Source organism: Cyrtonyx montezumae, unplaced genomic scaffold (genome assembly GCF_038088225.1).
Source record: "Cyrtonyx montezumae isolate F1298 unplaced genomic scaffold, pur_monq_1.0 scaffold_65, whole genome shotgun sequence".
Taxonomy (NCBI): Eukaryota; Metazoa; Chordata; class Aves; order Galliformes; family Odontophoridae; genus Cyrtonyx; species Cyrtonyx montezumae.
This window is the reverse complement of record NW_027072073.1, coordinates 89,247-108,330: the sequence shown is the minus strand read 5'-3', so window position 1 is coordinate 108,330 and position 19,084 is coordinate 89,247. Positions and strand designations below refer to the sequence as shown.

The 19,084-nt window shown below is 44.6% G+C and overlaps 2 protein-coding genes across 2 annotated transcripts; both read right to left on the bottom strand.

Moving 5' to 3' along the window:
* Nucleotides 1–223: 223 nt before the first annotated feature.
* On the bottom strand, nt 224–1,489 carry LOC136057421 (MLV-related proviral Env polyprotein-like; the record flags this gene model as incomplete). Its single annotated transcript, XM_065750141.1, has 2 exons — nt 1,480–1,489; nt 224–963 (listed from the first exon to the last, which is right to left on the bottom strand). Coding segments are annotated over exons 1-2 (750 nt in total), but the record flags the coding sequence as incomplete, so codon positions are not given.
* Nucleotides 1,490–17,236: 15,747 nt separating this feature from the next.
* On the bottom strand, nt 17,237–18,565 carry LOC136057420 (MLV-related proviral Env polyprotein-like). The gene is made up of 2 exons (XM_065750140.1): nt 18,556–18,565; nt 17,237–18,039 (listed from the first exon to the last, which is right to left on the bottom strand). Exons 1-2 carry the CDS (start codon nt 18,563–18,565, stop codon nt 17,237–17,239), a joined length of 813 nt encoding a protein of 270 aa, XP_065606212.1.
* Between the last annotated feature and the right edge of the window lie 519 nt (nt 18,566–19,084).

Sequence of the window (19,084 nt, the reverse complement as noted above, 5' to 3'; positions counted from 1 at the left end):
CATTAATTTCCCTACTGTAATCAGAGAGGACTCTACTCGCGTACATCCCGAAATCCCCGCTTTACGCCTATACATGCTATTGTCCTCTCCGGCAAGCCTTAACCCGTTACATCCCGATACGCTAAATAGCCTAGCCTCTACAACCCTATTACGCGTTCCTTTACAAGCTATTCTGCATCTTTCTATACTCTATGTGATAATTGATTGTACGATCAATCATCCGTTGCGCGCAACCTAACAGAATTTGCAAGAAGCAAGGCAAACATACTAGCAGAAGCAACATAATTATAAGTCCCAAAAGCAGACCCTTCAGTAAATGCACAGTCCATCCCCCAATGTCTCCGAACAGTCCACGCAGCCAATCTCCAATTGGGTCCTCTTCCACGCCGATTTTGTTGACGTGTTCCTTCATAAGCTGCAACTTCTTATGTATGGATTCACTGTGGTCACTAAGATTAAAACAGCACATTCCTGCGATATCCTCACAGCCATGGCCATGAGCCAAAAGCAGGAAATCAATAGCTGCTCGGTTCTGCAGGACCGCATGCCTAACACTTGCGACGTCCGTTAATAAATCGCTGAGGAGTGAAGTTGTTAAATTGGCCTGCTTAACGGACCAGCAAGCCAGTCTCTCGATCTCCTTCAAGGCTTGAGCTGTTCCAATTGGAAATATTATGGAGGCAAATATCCGAGCGGTTGGGCCCCACAACCGAACTTCATCCCCACAGTCCTCTGTTAAAGTGTGAATTGATCTTCTTCTACATTGCAGGGTACGCTTTGTAATATTGACCCAATGTCTCATCTGTGGTGACAAGATAGTAAGTTTTCCCAAGTAACATGGTCCTCCCACCGCCTTCCTCGGAATACCGTGCCATGCGCGGTCCCCACAAATCAGGAATACGCCTGGTGGCAAAGCTTTAGCTGACTGATCATTTAGTAAAACCTCTTGTCTTATAGTCCCTCCTTTAGATGTATAACGTAAGCCATAAGCATTTCCCTTCGAGAAACTACCTCCACAATAAGTAGACCAATTAAAAGCAACACGATTTTTTGGAGAGACACTTGTCCAAACTTGACCTAAATAAGGACTATGAATGGTTAGTAGTTTTAGATTATTGTGCGCAAATTTTTCATAGGTACTACCTGGACCAAACAGCAAGCAAGTGGTATTAGTTCCATTTACATTATTAACCGTGCGGGATCCCAGTAAATCCAGTTCCTGGGGGTCCCATGGCAAAGAACTATTGAGGCTATGGATTAAACATGCACTTTGAGTTGCAGGCTCTGAATAATTACAGGCAGAAACATTTCTGACATATGCCTTGAATTCCCGAGTCTCGTACCCTGGCGACCCAATTAAACAGGTTTTAAAAGGAGAGGTAGCAGACTGCAAGGCCAAACAAAAGTCCTGTCGACCTGTTTGGTTCGCCCAAGTGACCCAAAGGTTTTCCGGTTGACCTAGTAAATGTGTATCGGCACCTGCTCCCATGACTTCAAACAGAACCAAGAAACAAACAACCATTGTAATACTGTTCATTCTCGTTGGCAGCAAGGGCTTCTTTTCCGGATCTTTCTCAATCTCTCTCGAGGACTTCTTCTTCTGGTGTTTCTTGTCCGCCTTTCTCATCCCTAGTTGTCCAAGCAGAAATGCCTGCAAAGGGAAGGCTCGCCTCATTTTTCTTTGTGGAATCATTGCCGCGACTTACATCCGGTTTAACCTTTCTGGAGGGAATCCAGATAATTCTATCTGTCTCCCCATTCTTGACCGCGGCATAGCCCCGACCCCAAACCAGGATGTTCCATCCCTTTTCCCACTCACCCGTCTCTGTGCGTACCTTGACAGGTGGCCCTTCGGTGAGGATGGTTGGCTTCCAATGTTTCTGCATTGGGGTCTTAGTATTCTCACCTCGCTCAAAATGATTCAACGCATACAATGCTTTTGCCAATACCTCCCCCTGCTTTGTTGTAGGAATTCTTCGCATAAAGCCATCTCCTTCTGCGAGTATACGGATCTTATCTTTTAGGAGACGATTAGCCCGCTCTATTATGGCCTGACCCTGGGAATTCCCAGGGATTCCCGTTGTATGCGCTATCCCCCACCGTTCCAACCATTCTCGGGTGGATTTTGAGGTGAAGCAAGATCCATTGTCTGTTTTTACTGTCTTAGGTTTTCCTAACGCGGCAATGGCTGTAGCCCAGTGCTGCTGGGCTGCCGCCGATGTTACACGACAATGTTGGGTCGCCACCACCACCGACGAAGCAGTGTCTACAGTGACGGCTAACCAGGAACGTGGCGCCATTCTTGTCTCCAGTGTAAAATCTGTCTGCCATATCTGTAAAGGTCCCAGGCCCCTAGGGTTAACGCCAGCCTCCATTGCAGGGGCCGAATTGCAGTAAGGACACGCCTGAACCACTTCCCTTGCCCGCTGCTTAGATATAGCACATGCCCTAGATAGGGCACGGGGCCCAATGTGGAAGGCTGTATGGAGGTCTTTGGCTTCCCTCAATGGGTACGCCTGAAGGGCGGCCTGAGTATCCGCCATAGTATTTCCTTCTGTAAAAAACCCTGGTACATCGGAGTGACTGCGGACATGAAGGACTGCGACCATGGCTGTCCTCTGGCTCAGCGCATCTTCTAAGATGAAGGCGGCCGTCGTTGACGGCACCCCCTCCTTACCCATCTTGAATAGCATTTTTGCAACAAACGCGGAATCAGTTACTACATTAGTGGGTGTCGTTAATGTGGATGGTGCTGCCCGTATGAGCCGTTGAATATCCGGGTGCGACTTTTGCCTAAAACAGTCAATAATCACAGGAGCCTGCGCCGAAGATGGGAGATCGATCCTTCGACCGCCTTTATGAGGCGATTAGCGAAGTCCACAAAGGACCTCCGATGGCCCCTGTGTAATGTCTGCCCAAGGGTCAGCAGGCTCCGCTAACCGGGCAACTTCTCTGAGTGCTTGGAGAGCGGACGCTGTGATGGCAACCAGCTCTCCCGGTCTCAAAAGTGCGGCCTGGCCCTCTGGGTTCCCAGTCATTCCATCCGCCAGACCCGTAAGCGGTCCAAAGTAGTCCGCTCCCCCCCCGCCCCTGACCGTTAGCGGGATGTCGAGGGTCCCGGGTAGCTGCCGCCACTACCGTCTGCAGCTGGATACTCCACGCATCCACCCACAAAGCATATTGGGCCGGGAGCTAGTAGAACCCTCATAAGATTCGTAACATCATGCGGCAGCAGCGGGGAAGACATAAGAGGCTTCCACCTCTGCCATAGTGACTGGAGATCGTAAACCTTGGTCCTGGACCGTGTCAGCCAATCGCGTAATCAGTTTTGGCTCCAGAGGGGTCCAAGCCGGTCCTCTGTTTTAATCACCACAGGCATTGCCACTACGGATGAGCTCTCTGTTGTAAGTTCCTCCCTAATCCTTGCCAATCAGTTAAAGCCGGCCAGGGGCTGAGCCAGAGCACCCCGACTCCGCCCTCTGTCCAACCCAATCAGTTAAAGCCGGCCCAGGGGCTGAGCCAGAGCACCCGGACTCCGCCCTCTGTCCAACCCATCGGGGCACACCATCCCGCCCCGCTGATAACATAGCCACACCCTCCTTCTCCGCCCCTCCCAACCCCTCCAAAGAAGGATACAAGCCGCTCCCCACATAAGGAGGAGGGGCGGCGGGGGCAGAAGGAGGAGCAGAAATTGAGCAAGAGCAGCTGTTATCTGTCTTGCAACAATTGCAGGATGTTTCAGCAGCCTGTGGCGCAATCCGCTCAGCGGTCTTGGGCGCGGTCGCCTCTCCGCGCGCCATCTTAGCGTCTTGCCACGTGGGCATCTTGTCCTTCTTCTCTCCATCTGGAGGCTCCACAAGTGGTCTCATTGTGGAATCTGTGGGAGACACCTTTCCTCCCCCCAAACCCTGCCAAAACTTCGCCTGCTCAGATGTAATCCGTTCATCCCGCGCTGTTTTCAGCGCCCCCAAGACCAACCCCCAGGTTTTCAACTCTCCTGACTTCCCAAGCACCATCGCCCGCTGAGAAAGCGTTGCGGTGATGAGATCCCAGGACCCCGGGGTATACAAATCTGAGGGAGATATAAGCAGTCCCTCCTTTTGTAAAAGGGACAACATTGCCCCTATTTCCTTCTTAGAAGGAGACGTTTTCCCACAAGGAGAAGTTTTCCCGCAATAGGTCTTACACGCGGACGAAATCACCTTTATGACGGCCTCCATGTCGCGTCCTCACGAATCAGTCACCGGGGATCGCCGCCGAATGACTTCCAGGTCCACGACGCAGCTACCGGGGATCGCCACCAAATAGCCGCCTGGGTCCTCGGCAGGTTCACGGGCTCTAGCGCGCTTAGAGACCCCTCCGACGCTACCCAGCTTCCACTCTCGTAAGCCGCAGCCCCCTCTAGCCGAGGGTCATCATCTCCTTCCCCAAGGGAGACGGAAGAGAGCAGGAACGCCACGCCGCCTGTGGCCCGACCACTATTCCCTAATTATCACGTCGGGGTCACCAGATGAAGCCTTTTGGACCCGCCGTCGGCTTCATTCAGGTGTTCGCAATCGTTAGGGACTCATCGGTCTGTCCATTTACCTCGGTGCACACCAATGTGGTGGGTGGTAAAATGGCGTTTATTTGTTCGTAACAACAACTTTTATAGTTTACCATAGTTTCGTTTACGCCCCTCAGGCGCTTGCGTAACTACCTCCTTATCTAGCTGCTACAGGCATTATTACCTTATTTGGTTACAATTGGCACTACTCCCTTATCTGGTTACTATTGGCAACCCCTTGAGGGCGGAATTTTTCTGTGATCACCCCCTACATTCCTTGTGGGCAGAATCTTTCCGTGATCACTGCCTACACCCAAACCTAATCCTTACTCTAACCCTAACCCTAATCCTAACCCTAAGCCCTAACCCTAACCCAACTCCAACAACTACCTCAGCTACAACCCCAACCCCCAACACCAGACCCAACCCTATCCCTAACACCAACAACAACCCCAACCCAAACAATAACATCTAAACCTAACGCTAACCCTAACACTAACCCAAACCCCAACCCCAAACAAAACCCAACCCAAATCCCAACCCCAACCCTTATCCTAACCCTAAACGTAAACCTAAACCTAAGCCTAAGCCTAAGCCTAACCCTAACCCAAGCCATAACCCTAACCCTAACCTTATACTAACCCTAACTCTAACCCTAATCCTAATCCGAACAACCCTAATCCCATACCCAACCCCAACCCTAACTCCAAACTTCACTCTAACCCTAACCCGAACCCTAACCATAACCTTACCCTAACCCTAACATTAACTCTAACCCTAAAACTAACCTTACCCTAACATGAACACTAACCCTAACCTTAAATCTAACACAACACCTAACCCTAAACCTAACCCTAACATTAACCTTGAACCTAACACTAACCCTAAAACTAACACTAACCCAAACCCTAACCCTGACCCTAACCCAGACACAAACACTAATGCTAACCCTAAACCAAACCCTAATCCAAACAACACTAACCCTAACCCTAAATCAAACCCTAACCCTAACCCAACACTGACCCTAACCCTATACCTTACCTAACCCTAACGCTAACCCCAACCCTAATCCTTACCCTAACCCTAACCCTAAGTCAAAATCTTACCTCAACACAAATCCAAATTCTAAACATAAAAATATTACTAAAGCCAATCTGCACCGAAGCCACTAAAATTACCTAAATCCTTCCCTAACACTTACTGTAAGACTAATTCTTCAACCCTAACACTAACACTTACCCTAACCTTAACACTAAATCCAATTGTACACCCAACCCTATACAATAACATAAAACTTACTTTAAAACTAAATCTGTAAAACATCTGGAATCTGTAAACACTAACCCTAACAATAATCCTAACACTAATCCTAACCCCTAACCTATCCCTAACCCTACCCTATCCCAAAACATCTCTTCTCAGAGATCCCTCCCACCTGGAGTCCCCTGCGAGCCTCATCATCCTGATGGTGAGCCATCTTCTCTTTTCTATTATTTGTATACTATCTATATAGAACAACTCAAAATATACCATCATCGATACTATTTCTTTGTGAAGTACCATCCTTGGGAGTTATTTACCCCACGCTAACCCTAACCATAACTCAATCCCTAACCTAAACCTAACAATTGCTATAAATCTTAATCTAGAAACCTAACACTAAACCTTACCCTAACTCTAAACCTATCCTTAACCCTAACTAACCCTAAACTAACCTTTACGCTAAAGATAACACTAACCCTAACCTTAACCCTAAACGTAACCCTAACCTTAACACTACCCTAACCCTAACAGTAAACCAAACCCTAAACCTAACCCTATCCCAAAACCAAACCGAACCCAAAACTTAATCTTCACCCTAATTCTAACCCTAGCTCAAGCCCTAAGCCTAACTCAAGCTCTAAACCTAACATAAAACCCAACCCCAACCGTGACTCTAAACCTAAACCTAATCCTAACACTACCCTAACCCTAAAATAAACCTTAACACTAACCGTAACCCTAATCCTAACCGCAACCCTAAACCAAACCTTAAACCTAAGCCAAAACCTTAACCTAAGACTATTCCAAAATCTAAACATAACCTTATTACTATAGCCAATCTTCACCTAACCCTATGAAATAATCTAAATCCTTCCCTAACACTTACTGTAAGACTAAAACTTTAACCCTAACACTTACTCTAAACCTAAAGAAAATAAAAGAACCAGAGAAAATCGCAGTAGTACTTGTTGGCTCAAATAAGGAGAAATAATTTAGCGGCCTTATTGATCCTAAAGGAAATACGAGCTGATAGTCCCTGAAAAAAAAAAAAAAAAAAAAAAAAAGAGAGAGGCTAAAAGCTTTACTATAGAAGTGAATGAAAAATCTGTTGGTACAGCGGCCCCCACTAGATATGGCAATACACCAAATCAGTCCAGGAAATAAGGTTTTAATTAAAACATGGAAAGAATCGTCTCTAACTCCTCGATGGGAGGAACCTTTTCTTGTTTTATTAACAACAGAAACAGCGATCCAGACAGCTGAGCATGGATGGACTCATGCAAGCCGAGTGAAAGGATCAATGCATGCCACAGAACCCCAGTGGAAGGTGTCCAAGACTTTGGATGATCTAAGAAAAATGTAAAACTGTTGTTTTTCCTTTAACAGATAAGATAACTCAGTCATGTCATCGCATGCTTTATATGTATATTGTATATGTATTGTGCATTCTATATGATGAATATTTATGAACTCACTCTTCCTATGAATACCTTTTAAGATAATTGGGAGATAGTTCTGTGAGCAATCAAGAGGCTAAAATTTAAAAAGGAATTATAGATAGAGAATGGGGAGACTTATAAGGCAAGGAAAAAGGAGGATCCCCTGAAGAATATGACTACTGCCGAGAAGATCATACACCCCGCTGCTCTAAGCAAAAGAGGGAGGCAGAGGCGTACAGCAGTGGGGCTATGAGAATGACCTCCGAGGTGAAATCACCTTGACTTTTGTCTCCTAATCTGGAAGGCCTCACGAAGCCATACTGAAAGTGCTCACTGTATTCAGAACGTTCTCACTTAATTCAGATTGGCTATGGAAAACAAAACAAAACAAAACAAAATATATATATATATATATTAAAAAAAAAAAGGAGGAGAAAAAGGGGGGCTAAGAAAGAACTTGAAGATATTCATTCTGGAAAATGAGTACACCAAAAATACTGAATAAGATAATTGCAGCAATGTAAAACTGCTGGAACAATTGAAAGGAAAAGAACATATTTTACCTCAAAATGCAGTGATATGGTCTGATGAACAAAATGAGAGAAAAGAAAAGGGGGGATTGTGATAAAAATGAGTGCTGTATTTGTTAATCAAACCGACTCGAGACAGATGTGTCAGTGTTTTTCAGTGTTTTGCTTTCTGAAAACTATGTAGTTTGTAGAAGTCTCAAAATAGATGTATAAATGTTTTGTCTAAGAACTTTGGAATTTGTACAAATTGGAGCCACAGCGCTTAGTTCTAACAACAATGAACAATTGGACAATGAACAACAGATAGCAGTGACCTTCTAAGAAACCGAAAAAAGAAAAGTAAGGTAAAATCTCCTCTTAAGTGCGCATGATCGAAGTTGAAGAGGCCTACGGCCCTTTTCATCTCAATTACCAGGTGGCAGAGAACGACCCCACATAAGAGCCAGCGCAACCCAGCAAGGGAAAGATAAACACGAATGCAGAGATAAGAAACAATAAAAAGTGGGATCGGGAGGGCCCCGTTGCGCACCTCTGGTGGAGTAGAGACTCCCGGCCACCCAGTGATGTTTCGGTCGTTTATTGCTTGCTCAATAAATCTTTTACTGTTGGTAACGATTGGTGTGTTTTGTTCTTCACAAGTATAACAATCCTGAAGGTGAGCCATCTTCTCTTTTGTATTATTTGAATACTATGGATATAGAACAACTCAAAATAGACCATCCTCTATACTATTTCTTTGTGAAGAACTGTCCTTGGGAGTTATATACCCGACACTAACTCTAACCCTAACCCTAACCCTAACTCAAGCCCTAACCCTAACAATTACTTTAAATCTAAAACTATATACCCAACACTAACTCGAAACCTAACCTTAACGCTAACACAAACCCTAACATTAACCCTAAACCTAACCCTAACCCTATCCCAAACCCAAACCGAACCCAAATCTTAACCCTCACACTAACCCTAATCCTAACCCTTATCTATACAATATCCATATCCTTTATAAACAACCCCAACACCAACACCAACCCCAACCCCAAACAACTGCCTAAACCCTATCCCTAACCCTAACCTTAACCCATAACCTTCCCCTTATCCTAACCGAAACACTAACCCTTAGCAAAAGCCCAAACTAGCCCCTAACCCTAGGACCAAACTCAAACCCTAACCCTAACCCTAAAACTAAACCTAAAATTAACCCCAACCCTAACCCTACCGCTAACTAACCCGAACCCTAAACCTAACCCTAACCCTCATCCTAACACCAACTCCATCTCCAACGGTAACCGCAAAACCCTAACCCAAACCCTAACTCTAAACCAAAACCTAGCCCTAACTATAACCATAACCATAACCATAAAACAAAACCTAACCCTAACCCCAAACTCAACACTAACCCCAAAGCCCTAACCATAAACCTAACCGTAACCCTACATTCTAACCCTAAACCTAAGCGTAACCCTACATTCTAACATTCTTACCATAAACCTAACACTAACCCAACACCAAACCCAAACCTAATCCCAACCCCAAACCTATCCCCTAACCACTACAACTAACCCTAACCCTAACCCTAAATCTAACCCTAAAATGTAACTTTAACCCTAACTCGAACCCACATCCAAACACTAAACCGAAACTAACCCTACTCCTACCACTACCCCTACTCACAACAAAACACAACCACAAGCCCTAACCCTAACCCAAACTCCAACACCAACCCCAAAGGCAACTACAAACACAACCCCAACCCTAAAACCTAACCCCAAACCTAATATTAACCCTAACACTAAACCTAATTCTAACCCTAATCTATGACCCTAAACCTGAAGCCTTACGCTAACCCTAAGCCTAACCCTAACCCTAATCCTGACCCAAAACCGAACTCTAAACCAAATCCTAACCCTAACACTAACCCTAACACTATCCTTAACACCAACAGCAACCCCAACTCAAACCCATACCTTTAACCCCTAACCCTAACTCTAACCCTACCCCAAAACCAACCACCAGGACTAACCCTAACCTGTAACCCCTAACCCTAACCTTAACCCTAACCCTAACCCTTCCTCAAAAGCAACCACAAGCACAAACCCTAACCCTAACCCTTACCCCAACAATAACCCTAACCTTAATCACATACCCTATACCATAACACTAATCCTAACACTGGCACTATGCCTACACCAAACCCAACTACAAACCCTAACCATAATCCTATCCCTAAACCTTAGCCTACCCCTACCCCAAAACCAGCCACAAGCGCTAACACTAATCCTATCCCTAAATATTGACATACTCCTAACCCTACCCCAAAAGCAACCACAAGCACTAACCCTAACCCTAAACCGAACCCTAACCATACCCCTAAACCCAACCCTAACCCTAAACCCTCAAGGTAACCCTAACCCTAAACTTAATACTAACCTTCACTCTAACCCTAATCTATAACCCTGACCCTAACCATAATCCTAGAACTTTCTAGAAATTTTTATACTGGTTATAAAACCTTTCAAATCTTGAAATTCCAAATCTGGGGGAAAGATTCTGTTCCCTTTCTGCTATGAAAGGTGAACATAGGCACCTGGGCGTAGTTGTGTCACAGTGCAAACTGTTGCCATTCACAATAAGTCTCCCTCCAGCCCTGACGAAGTAGCAGTATTGAAGGTCAGTGTGCCGGGTTTGTAGCATAGTCTTGTGGCTTTTTATTTTTATTGTTTTTTATTTTTTTCAATTGGTTGGAAATAGAAATGCTGAGGGACTGACAGGCTGACTCCTGTTCTTTCCCCTGTCATCAGAATGGTTCCAAAGAATGCTTATCAATCAGGTGATAGGCGCTTTATATATAAAAATATAAATGTAAATATATATATTAAAAAATATTTTATTTTAAAATATATCCCTCAGCTCCAGTTCTGCTTACCAAAAGTGGCCCACTGAGCGCTCGCATTCCACGGCCCGGCTCCACGCCAGCGAGACGGGCGTCTTACCCATTGAAAGTTTGAGAATAGGTTGAGATCGTTCCGGCCCCAAGACCTCGCTCTAATCATTCTCTTTACCGGGTAAAAATGCCCTCGCACCGAGAACGCCAGCTATTCTGAGGGAAACTTCGGAGGAAACAAGCTACTAGATGGTACGATTAGTCTTTCGCCCCAATACCCGGGTCGGACGACCGATTTGCACGTCAGGACCATTACGGATCTCCACCAGAGTTTTCCTCTGGCTTCGCCCTGCCCAGGCATAGTTCACGTCTGCAATGTATGACTGCATCATACATTCCTTTCCGTCTACTTTTTCATACTTCTTACCCCCGATTCATCGTATCTCCCCATTTATTTTTCAATCACACGGACATTACTGATTCCTTTCCCGAAACTGTATGCTCTTCTGATCTTAGCAATGTAGATGCGAAGTTTGAGTGAAGCTGACTCCTCTCGCAGATTCTGGTGTCTGTCGATCCGGAACGAATATTTTCCCACAGACTTCATCACCGGAGCATCTCAGATGAGCCCGTACGAAACTGAGCCGAGTCGGCAACGAACGTCAAACTCGAATCGCTCTTAACCGCGGATTCCGCTTGAAACGCATCAACCGCATCGTTTCTGCTGCTTGAGCCGCTGAAGAAAGACGCGAATCAGCCTGCTGCCGTGCACTGAAGAGCGGCTTTAAATCGCAGCCTGCTGCGGTCTGACTCCAACATAACAGTGATTACACTTATGAAGGAATCCGATCCTGGCGTTGTCGATAGAGATGGGAAGTACCCCGATGTTAGTGTGGGGGAAATATTCTGTTCCTTTTCTGCTCTGCTACCGTCTGCAATATATGTCTGCATCAAACGATCTTATCCGTCCACGTATTCAAACTTTTTTTTTGAAATGTCTTGATTTCATTTTCTTTCACCACTGAATCATCGTCTCTCCCCGTTTATTTTTCAATCACACGAAATTTACTGATTCCTTCCCGAAATTGTATGCTCTTCTGATCTTCGCAATGTAGATGCGAAATTTAGTGAAGGTCGCTCCTCTCGGAGATTCTTATGTCTATCGAACCGGACCGAATACTTCCCTAATAACCATCACCGGAGAATCGCAGATGAGCCCGTACGAAACTGAGTCGAATCGGCAACGAACGTCACACTCGAATCGTTCTTAACCGCGGATTCCGCTTGAAACGCATCAATCGCGGTTTCTGCTGCTTGAGCCTCTGAGGAAAGACGCGAATCAGCCTGCTGCCGTGCGCTGAACAGCGGCTTTAAACCGCAGCCTGCTGCGGTCTGATTTGAACATAACAGTGATTACACTTATGACAGAATCCGTTCCAGGCGTTGTCGATAGTGATGAGGAGGACCCCGATGTTAGTGTGGGGGAAAGATTCTGTTCCCTTTCTGCTCTGCTACCGTCTGCAATATTTGTCTGTTTCAGCCATTCATTTCTGCATACTTTTTCATACTTTTTTTCTGAAATTTTTTATTATCCTTTTCTTACCCCCTGAATCATCGTATCTCCCCGTTTATTTTTCAGTCACACGGACATTACTGATTCCTTTTCAGAAATTGTATGCTCTTTTGATCTTATCAATGTAGATGCGAAATTTGACTGAAGCTGGCTCCTCTCGCAGATTCTGATTTCTGCCGAACCAAATCGAATATTTCCCAATAAACTTCGTCACCGGAGCATCGCAGATGAGCCCGTAGGAAAAAGATCTGAATTGGCATCGAACTTCAAACTCGCACCGCTCTTAACTGTGGATTCTGCTTGAAACGCTTCAATCGCGGTTTGTGCTGCTTGAGCCGCTGAGGAAAGAAGCGCATCAGCCGGCTGCCGTGTGCTGAAGAGCAGCTTTAAATCGCAGCCTGCTGCGGTCTGATTTGAACATTTCAGTGATTACCCTTATGACAGATTCCGTTCCAGGCGTGCTTGAAGAGATGGAGAGGACCACGGTGTTACTGTGGCGCAAAGATTTTGATCTCTTTCTGCTCTGCAACAGTCTGCAATGTATGTCTGCATCAGACGTTCATCTCCGTCCACGTTTTCATACGTCATTTCAGAAACTTTTTAATGTCTTTTTCTTCTTTAAACTTCGTCAATCTCCGTTTCCATTTCGCACACACGGACGTTACTGATTCCTATTCCAAAACTGTATGCTCTTCTGATATTAGCAATGTAGATGCGAAATTTGAGTGAAGCTGGCTTTTCTCGCAGATTCTGATGTCTGTCGAACCGGAACGAATATTTTCCCACGAACTTCATCACCGGAGCCTCTCAGATGAGCCCGTACGAAACTGAGCCGAGTCGGCAACGAACGTCACACTCGATTCGCTCTTAACCGCGGATTCCGCTTGAAACGCATAAACCGCATCGTTTCTGCTGCTTGAGCCGCTGAAGAAAGACGCGAATCAGCCTGCTGCCGTGCACTGAAGAGCGGCTTTAAATCGCAGCCTGTTGCGATCTGACTCCAACATAACAGTGGTTACACTTAAGAAGGAATCCGATCCTGGCGTTGTCAATAGAGATGGGAAGTACCCCGATTTTAGTGTGGGGGAAAGATTCTGTTCCCTTTGTGCTTTGATACCGTCGGCAATATATGTCTGCATCAGACGATCCTATCCGTCCACGTATTCATACATTTTTTCTGAAATTTCTTGATGTCTTTTTCTTTCACCACTGAATCATCGTCTTTCCCCGTTTATTTTTCAATCACACGAAATTTACTGATTCCTTTCCCGAAATTGTATGCTCTTCTGATCTTAGCAATGTCGATGCGAAGTTTGAGTGAAGCTGGCTCCTCTCGCAGATTCTGGTGTCTGTCGAACCGGAACGAATATCTTCCCACAAACTTAATCACCGGAGCATCTCAGATGAGCCCGTACGAAACTGAGCCGAGTCGGCAACGAACGTCACACTCGACTCGCTCTTAACCGCGGATTCCGCTCCAAACGCTTCAACCGCGTTTTCTGCTGCTTGAGCCGCTGAAGAAAGACGCGAATCAGCCTGCTGCCGTGCACTGTAGCCGATTCTGACATGCTTAGATGAAGAAATTAGGTAAGATTGTATACCACTCAAAAAACATCTATAAACGTTGCGGAATAGTTTTTTTCATTTTTATTTAATTTTGAACGTTTTAAAATTTGTCAGTACTACTTTGTAATGTTGACTAAAGTTGAAATATGTTTGAAATTCGTTGTCAGGATCTTTTACATTCCAGATAGCATTTTTCTTTGACTGATCGTGTGACATTTTTAAAACAAGAGAAATGAGTACAGTCACAGATTACTTGTGTGTTCAATGAACAACACTTATGCGGAGCTTTATCTCAAGTGGAACAAACACAAATTTGTTTTTAACAATAACAATAACATTCCAACTAATCCCAATCCTAAATCTATTCATAAAATGCAAACAAACCCTGTCCCTTACGCAAACATTAAATCAAATCCTAACCCTAACATAAAATCCATCCCAAACCCTAACCCTTACCGTAAACGTAACCTTAGCTTTAACCATAACACTAACACCCTAACCCAAACACTACTACAAACCAAAACTCTAAACCGAGCACTAAAGCAGATCATACCCCTATCCCTTACTCTAGGACTAAAAATCAACTAAACTCAGTCTTTCCCTATGCCAAATACAAGCACTAAACGTGTCCAAAACACTATTCCTATTCCTATTTTGGAACCTTAACCAAATCACAAAACAAATCCAGGTCTTAACCCTTCCTTCACTCTAACACTCAAACTTACCATACAGTACACAAGAAATTTAACACTACCTCTATTCTTTAAACCTAAAACTAACCCTATACCAAACAACTACCCTATAACTTAACCTAAACCGAAGCCCAAAACCAATGCTAACCCTAACCCTAACCCTACACCTAACCCTAACCCTAACCCTAACATTAACCCAGAATTTAACACTAACTCTACCCTGACCCTAACCCAGACCCAAACACTAATGCTAACCCTAAACCAAACCCTAATCCAAACAACACTAACCCTAACCCTAAATCAAACCCTAACCCTAACCCAACACTGACCCTAACCCTATACCTTAACCCTAACCCTAACGCTAACCCCAACCCTAATCCTTACCCTAACCCTAACCCTAAGCCAAAATCTTACCCCAACACAAATCCAAATTCTAAACATAAAAATATTACTAAAGCTAATCTGCACCGAAGCCACTAAAATTACCTAAATCCTTCCCTAACACTTACTGTAAGACTAATTCTTCAACCCTAACACTAACACTTACCCTAACCTTAACACTAAATCCAATTGTACACCCAACCCTATACAATAACATAAAACTTACTTTAAAACTAAATCTGTAAAACATCTGGAATCTGTAAACACTAACCCTAACACTAATCCTAACCCCTAACCTATCCCTAACCCTACCCTATCCCAAAACATCTCTTCTCAGAGATCCCTCCCACCTGGAGTCCCCTGCGAGCCTCATCATCCTGATGGTGAGCCACCTTCTCTTTTCTATTATTTGTATACTATCTATATAGAACAACTCAAAATATACCATCATCGATACTATTTCTTTGTGAAGTACCATCCTTGGGAGTTATTTACCCCACGCTAACCCTAACCATAACTCAATCCCTAACCTAAACCTAACAATTGCTATAAATCTTAATCTAGAAACCTAACACTAAACCTTACCCTAACTCTAAACCTAACCTTAACCCTAAACTAACCTTTACGCTAAAGATAACACTAACCCTAACCTTAACCCTAAACGTAACCCTAACCTTAACACTACCCTAACCCTAACAGTAAACCAAACCCTAAACGTAACCCTGTCCCAAAACCAAACCGAACCCAAAACTTAATCTTCACCCTAATTCTAACCCTAGCTCAAGCCCTAAGCCTAACTCAAGCTCTAAACCTAACATAAAACCCAACCCCTACCGTGATTCTAAACCTAAACCTAGTCCTAACACTACTTAACCCTAAAATAAACCTTAACACTAACCGTAACCCTAACCCTAACCGCAACCCTAAACCAAACCTTAAACCTAAGCCAAAACCTTAACCTAAGACTATTCCAAAATCTAAACATAACCTTATTACTATAGCCAATCTTCACCTAACCCTATGAAATAACCTAAATCCTTCCCTCACACTTATTGTAAGACTAAAAATTTTACCCTAACACTTACTCTAACCCTAACACTAATCCTAAATCTAACACAAACCCTAAACCAAACCCTAAATCCAATCGTGCACCTAACCCTATCCAATAACCTAAAACATACCGTAACACTTACTGTAAAACTAAATATTTAAACTTAAACTTAAACCAAAACCTAACCCTCACCCTTACTCTAAGCCTAAATCTTAGCCTAACCCTAACCCTATACCTTAACCTTAACACTAACGTTAACCCCAACAGTGGTCTGCACCCTAACCCTAAACCTTACACTTACCCTAACCCTAAACCTAACGCTAACCCATAACCGTAAACCTAACCCTAAGCCTAACCCATACCCTGACCCTAATTCAAAAAGTAACCCAAACCCAAACACTACCCTAAACCTAACCCAACTCCAACTGCAAACCCATCCCCAAACCCAACACCAACAACACCTAACCCCTAACCATAAACCTAACCCACACCCTAAACTTAACCCTCACCTATACCCTAACCCTAAACCTACCCCTATTCCTACCCTAACCCTACACCAAACCCTAAACCTAACCCTAACATTAACCCTGAACCTAACACTAACCCTAAAACTAACACTAACCCAAACCCTAACCCTGACCCTAACCCAGACACAAACACTAATGCTAACCCTAAACCAAACCCTAATCCAAACAACACTAACCCTAACCCAAAATCAAACCCTAACCCTAACCCAACACTAACCCTAACCCTATACCTTAACCCTAACCCTAACGCTAACCCCAAACTGAAGCCTTTCGGACCCGCCGTCGGCTTCATTCAGGTGTTCGCAATCGTTAGGGACTCATCGGTCTGTCCATTTACCTCGGTGCACACCAATGTGGTGGGTGGTAAAATGGCGTTTATTTGTTCGTAACAACAACTTTTATAGTTTACCATAGTTTCGTTTACGCCCCTCAGGCGCTTGCGTAACTACCTCCTTATCTAGCTGCTACAGGCATTATTACCTTATTTGGTTACAATTGGCACTACTCCCTTATCTGGTTACTATTGGCAACCCCTTGAGGGCGGAATTTTTCTGTGATCACCCCCTACATTCCTTGTGGGCAGAATCTTTCCGTGATCACTGCCTACATTTCCCCCTCCCGATGCATTAATTTCCCTACTGTAATCAGAGAGGACTCTACTCGCGTACATCCCGAAATCCCCGCTTTACGCCTATACATGCTATTGTCCTCTCCGGCAAGCCTTAACCCGTTACATCCCGATACGCTAAATAGCCTAGCCTCTACAACCCTATTACACGTTCCTTTACAAGCTATTCTGCATCTTTCTATACTCTATGTGATAATTGATTGTACGATCAATCATCCGTTGCGCGCAACCTAACAGAATTTGCAAGAAGCAAGGCAAACATACTAGCAGAAGCAACATAATTATAAGTCCCAAAAGCAGACCCTTCAGTAAATGCACAGTCCATCCCCCAATGTCTCCGAACAGTCCACGCAGCCAATCTCCAATTGGGTCCTCTTCCACGCCGATTTTGTTGACGTGTTCCTTCATAAGCTGCAACTTCTTATGTATGGATTCACTGTGGTCACTAAGATTAAAACAGCACATTCCTGCGATATCCTCACAGCCATGGCCATGAGCCAAAAGCAGGAAATCAATAGCTGCTCGGTTCTGCAGGACCGCATGCCTAACACTTGCGACGTCCGTTAATAAATCGCTGAGGAGTGAAGTTGTTAAATTGGCCTGCTTAACGGACCAGCAAGCCAGTCTCTCGATCTCCTTCAAGGCTTGAGCTGTTCCAATTGGAAATATTATGGAGGCAAATATCCGAGCGGTCGGGCCCCACAACCGAACTTCATCCCCACAGTCCTCTGTTAAAGTGTGAATTGATCTTCTTCTACGTTGCAGGGTACGCTTTGTAATATTGACCCAATGTCTCATCTGTGGTGACAAGATAGTAAGTTTTCCCAAGTAACATGGTCCTCCCACCGCCTTCCTCGGAATACCGTGCCATGCGCGGTCCCCACAAATCAGGAATACGCCTGGTGGCAAAGCTTTAGCTGACTGATCATTTAGTAAAACCTCTTGTCTTATAGTCCCTCCTTTAGATGTATAACGTAAGCCATAAGCATTTCCCTTCGAGAAACTACCTCCACAATAAGTAGACCAATTAAAAGCAACACGATTTTTTGGAGAGACACTTGTCCAAACTTGACCTAAATAAGGACTATGAATGGTTAGTAGTTTTAGATTATTGTGCGCAAATTTTTCATAGGTACTACCTGGACCAAACAGCAAGCAAGTGGTATTAGTTCCATTTACATTATTAACCGTGCGGGATCCCAGTAAATCCAGTTCCTGGGGGTCCCATGGCAAAGAACTATTGAGGCTATGGATTAAACATGCACTTTGAGTTGCAGGCTCTGAATAATTACAGGCAGAAACATTTCTGACATATGCCTTGAATTCCCGAGTCTCGTACCCTGGCGACCCAATTAAACAGGTTTTAAAAGGAGAGGTAGCAGACTGCAAGGCCAAACAAAAGTCCTGTCGACCTGTTTGGTTCGCCCAAGTGACCCAAAGGTTTTCCGGTTGACCTAGTAAATGTGTATCGGCACCTGCTCCCATGACTTCAAACAGAACCAAGAAACAAACAACCATTGTAATACTGTTCATTCTCGTTGGCAGCAAGGGCTTCTTTTCCGGATCTTTCTCAATCTCTCTCGAGGACTTCTTCTTCTGGTGTTTCTTGTCCGCCTTTCTCATCCCTAGTTGTCCAAGCAGAAATGCCTGCAAAGGGAAGGCTCGCCTCATTTTTCTTTGTGGAATCATTGCCGCGACTTACATCCGGTTTAACCTTTCTGGAGGGAATCCAGATAATTCTATCTGTCTCCCCATTCTTGACCGCGGCATAGCCCCGACCCCAAACCAGGATGTTCCATCCCTTTTCCCACTCACCCGTCTCTGTGCGTACCTTGACAGGTGGCCCTTCGGTGAGGATGGTTGGCTTCCAATGTTTCTGCATTGGGGTCTTAGTATTCTCACCTCGCTCAAAATGATTCAACGCATACAATGCTTTTGCCAATACCTCCCCCTGCTTTGTTGTAGGAATTCTTCGCATAAAGCCATCTCCTTCTGCGAGTATAC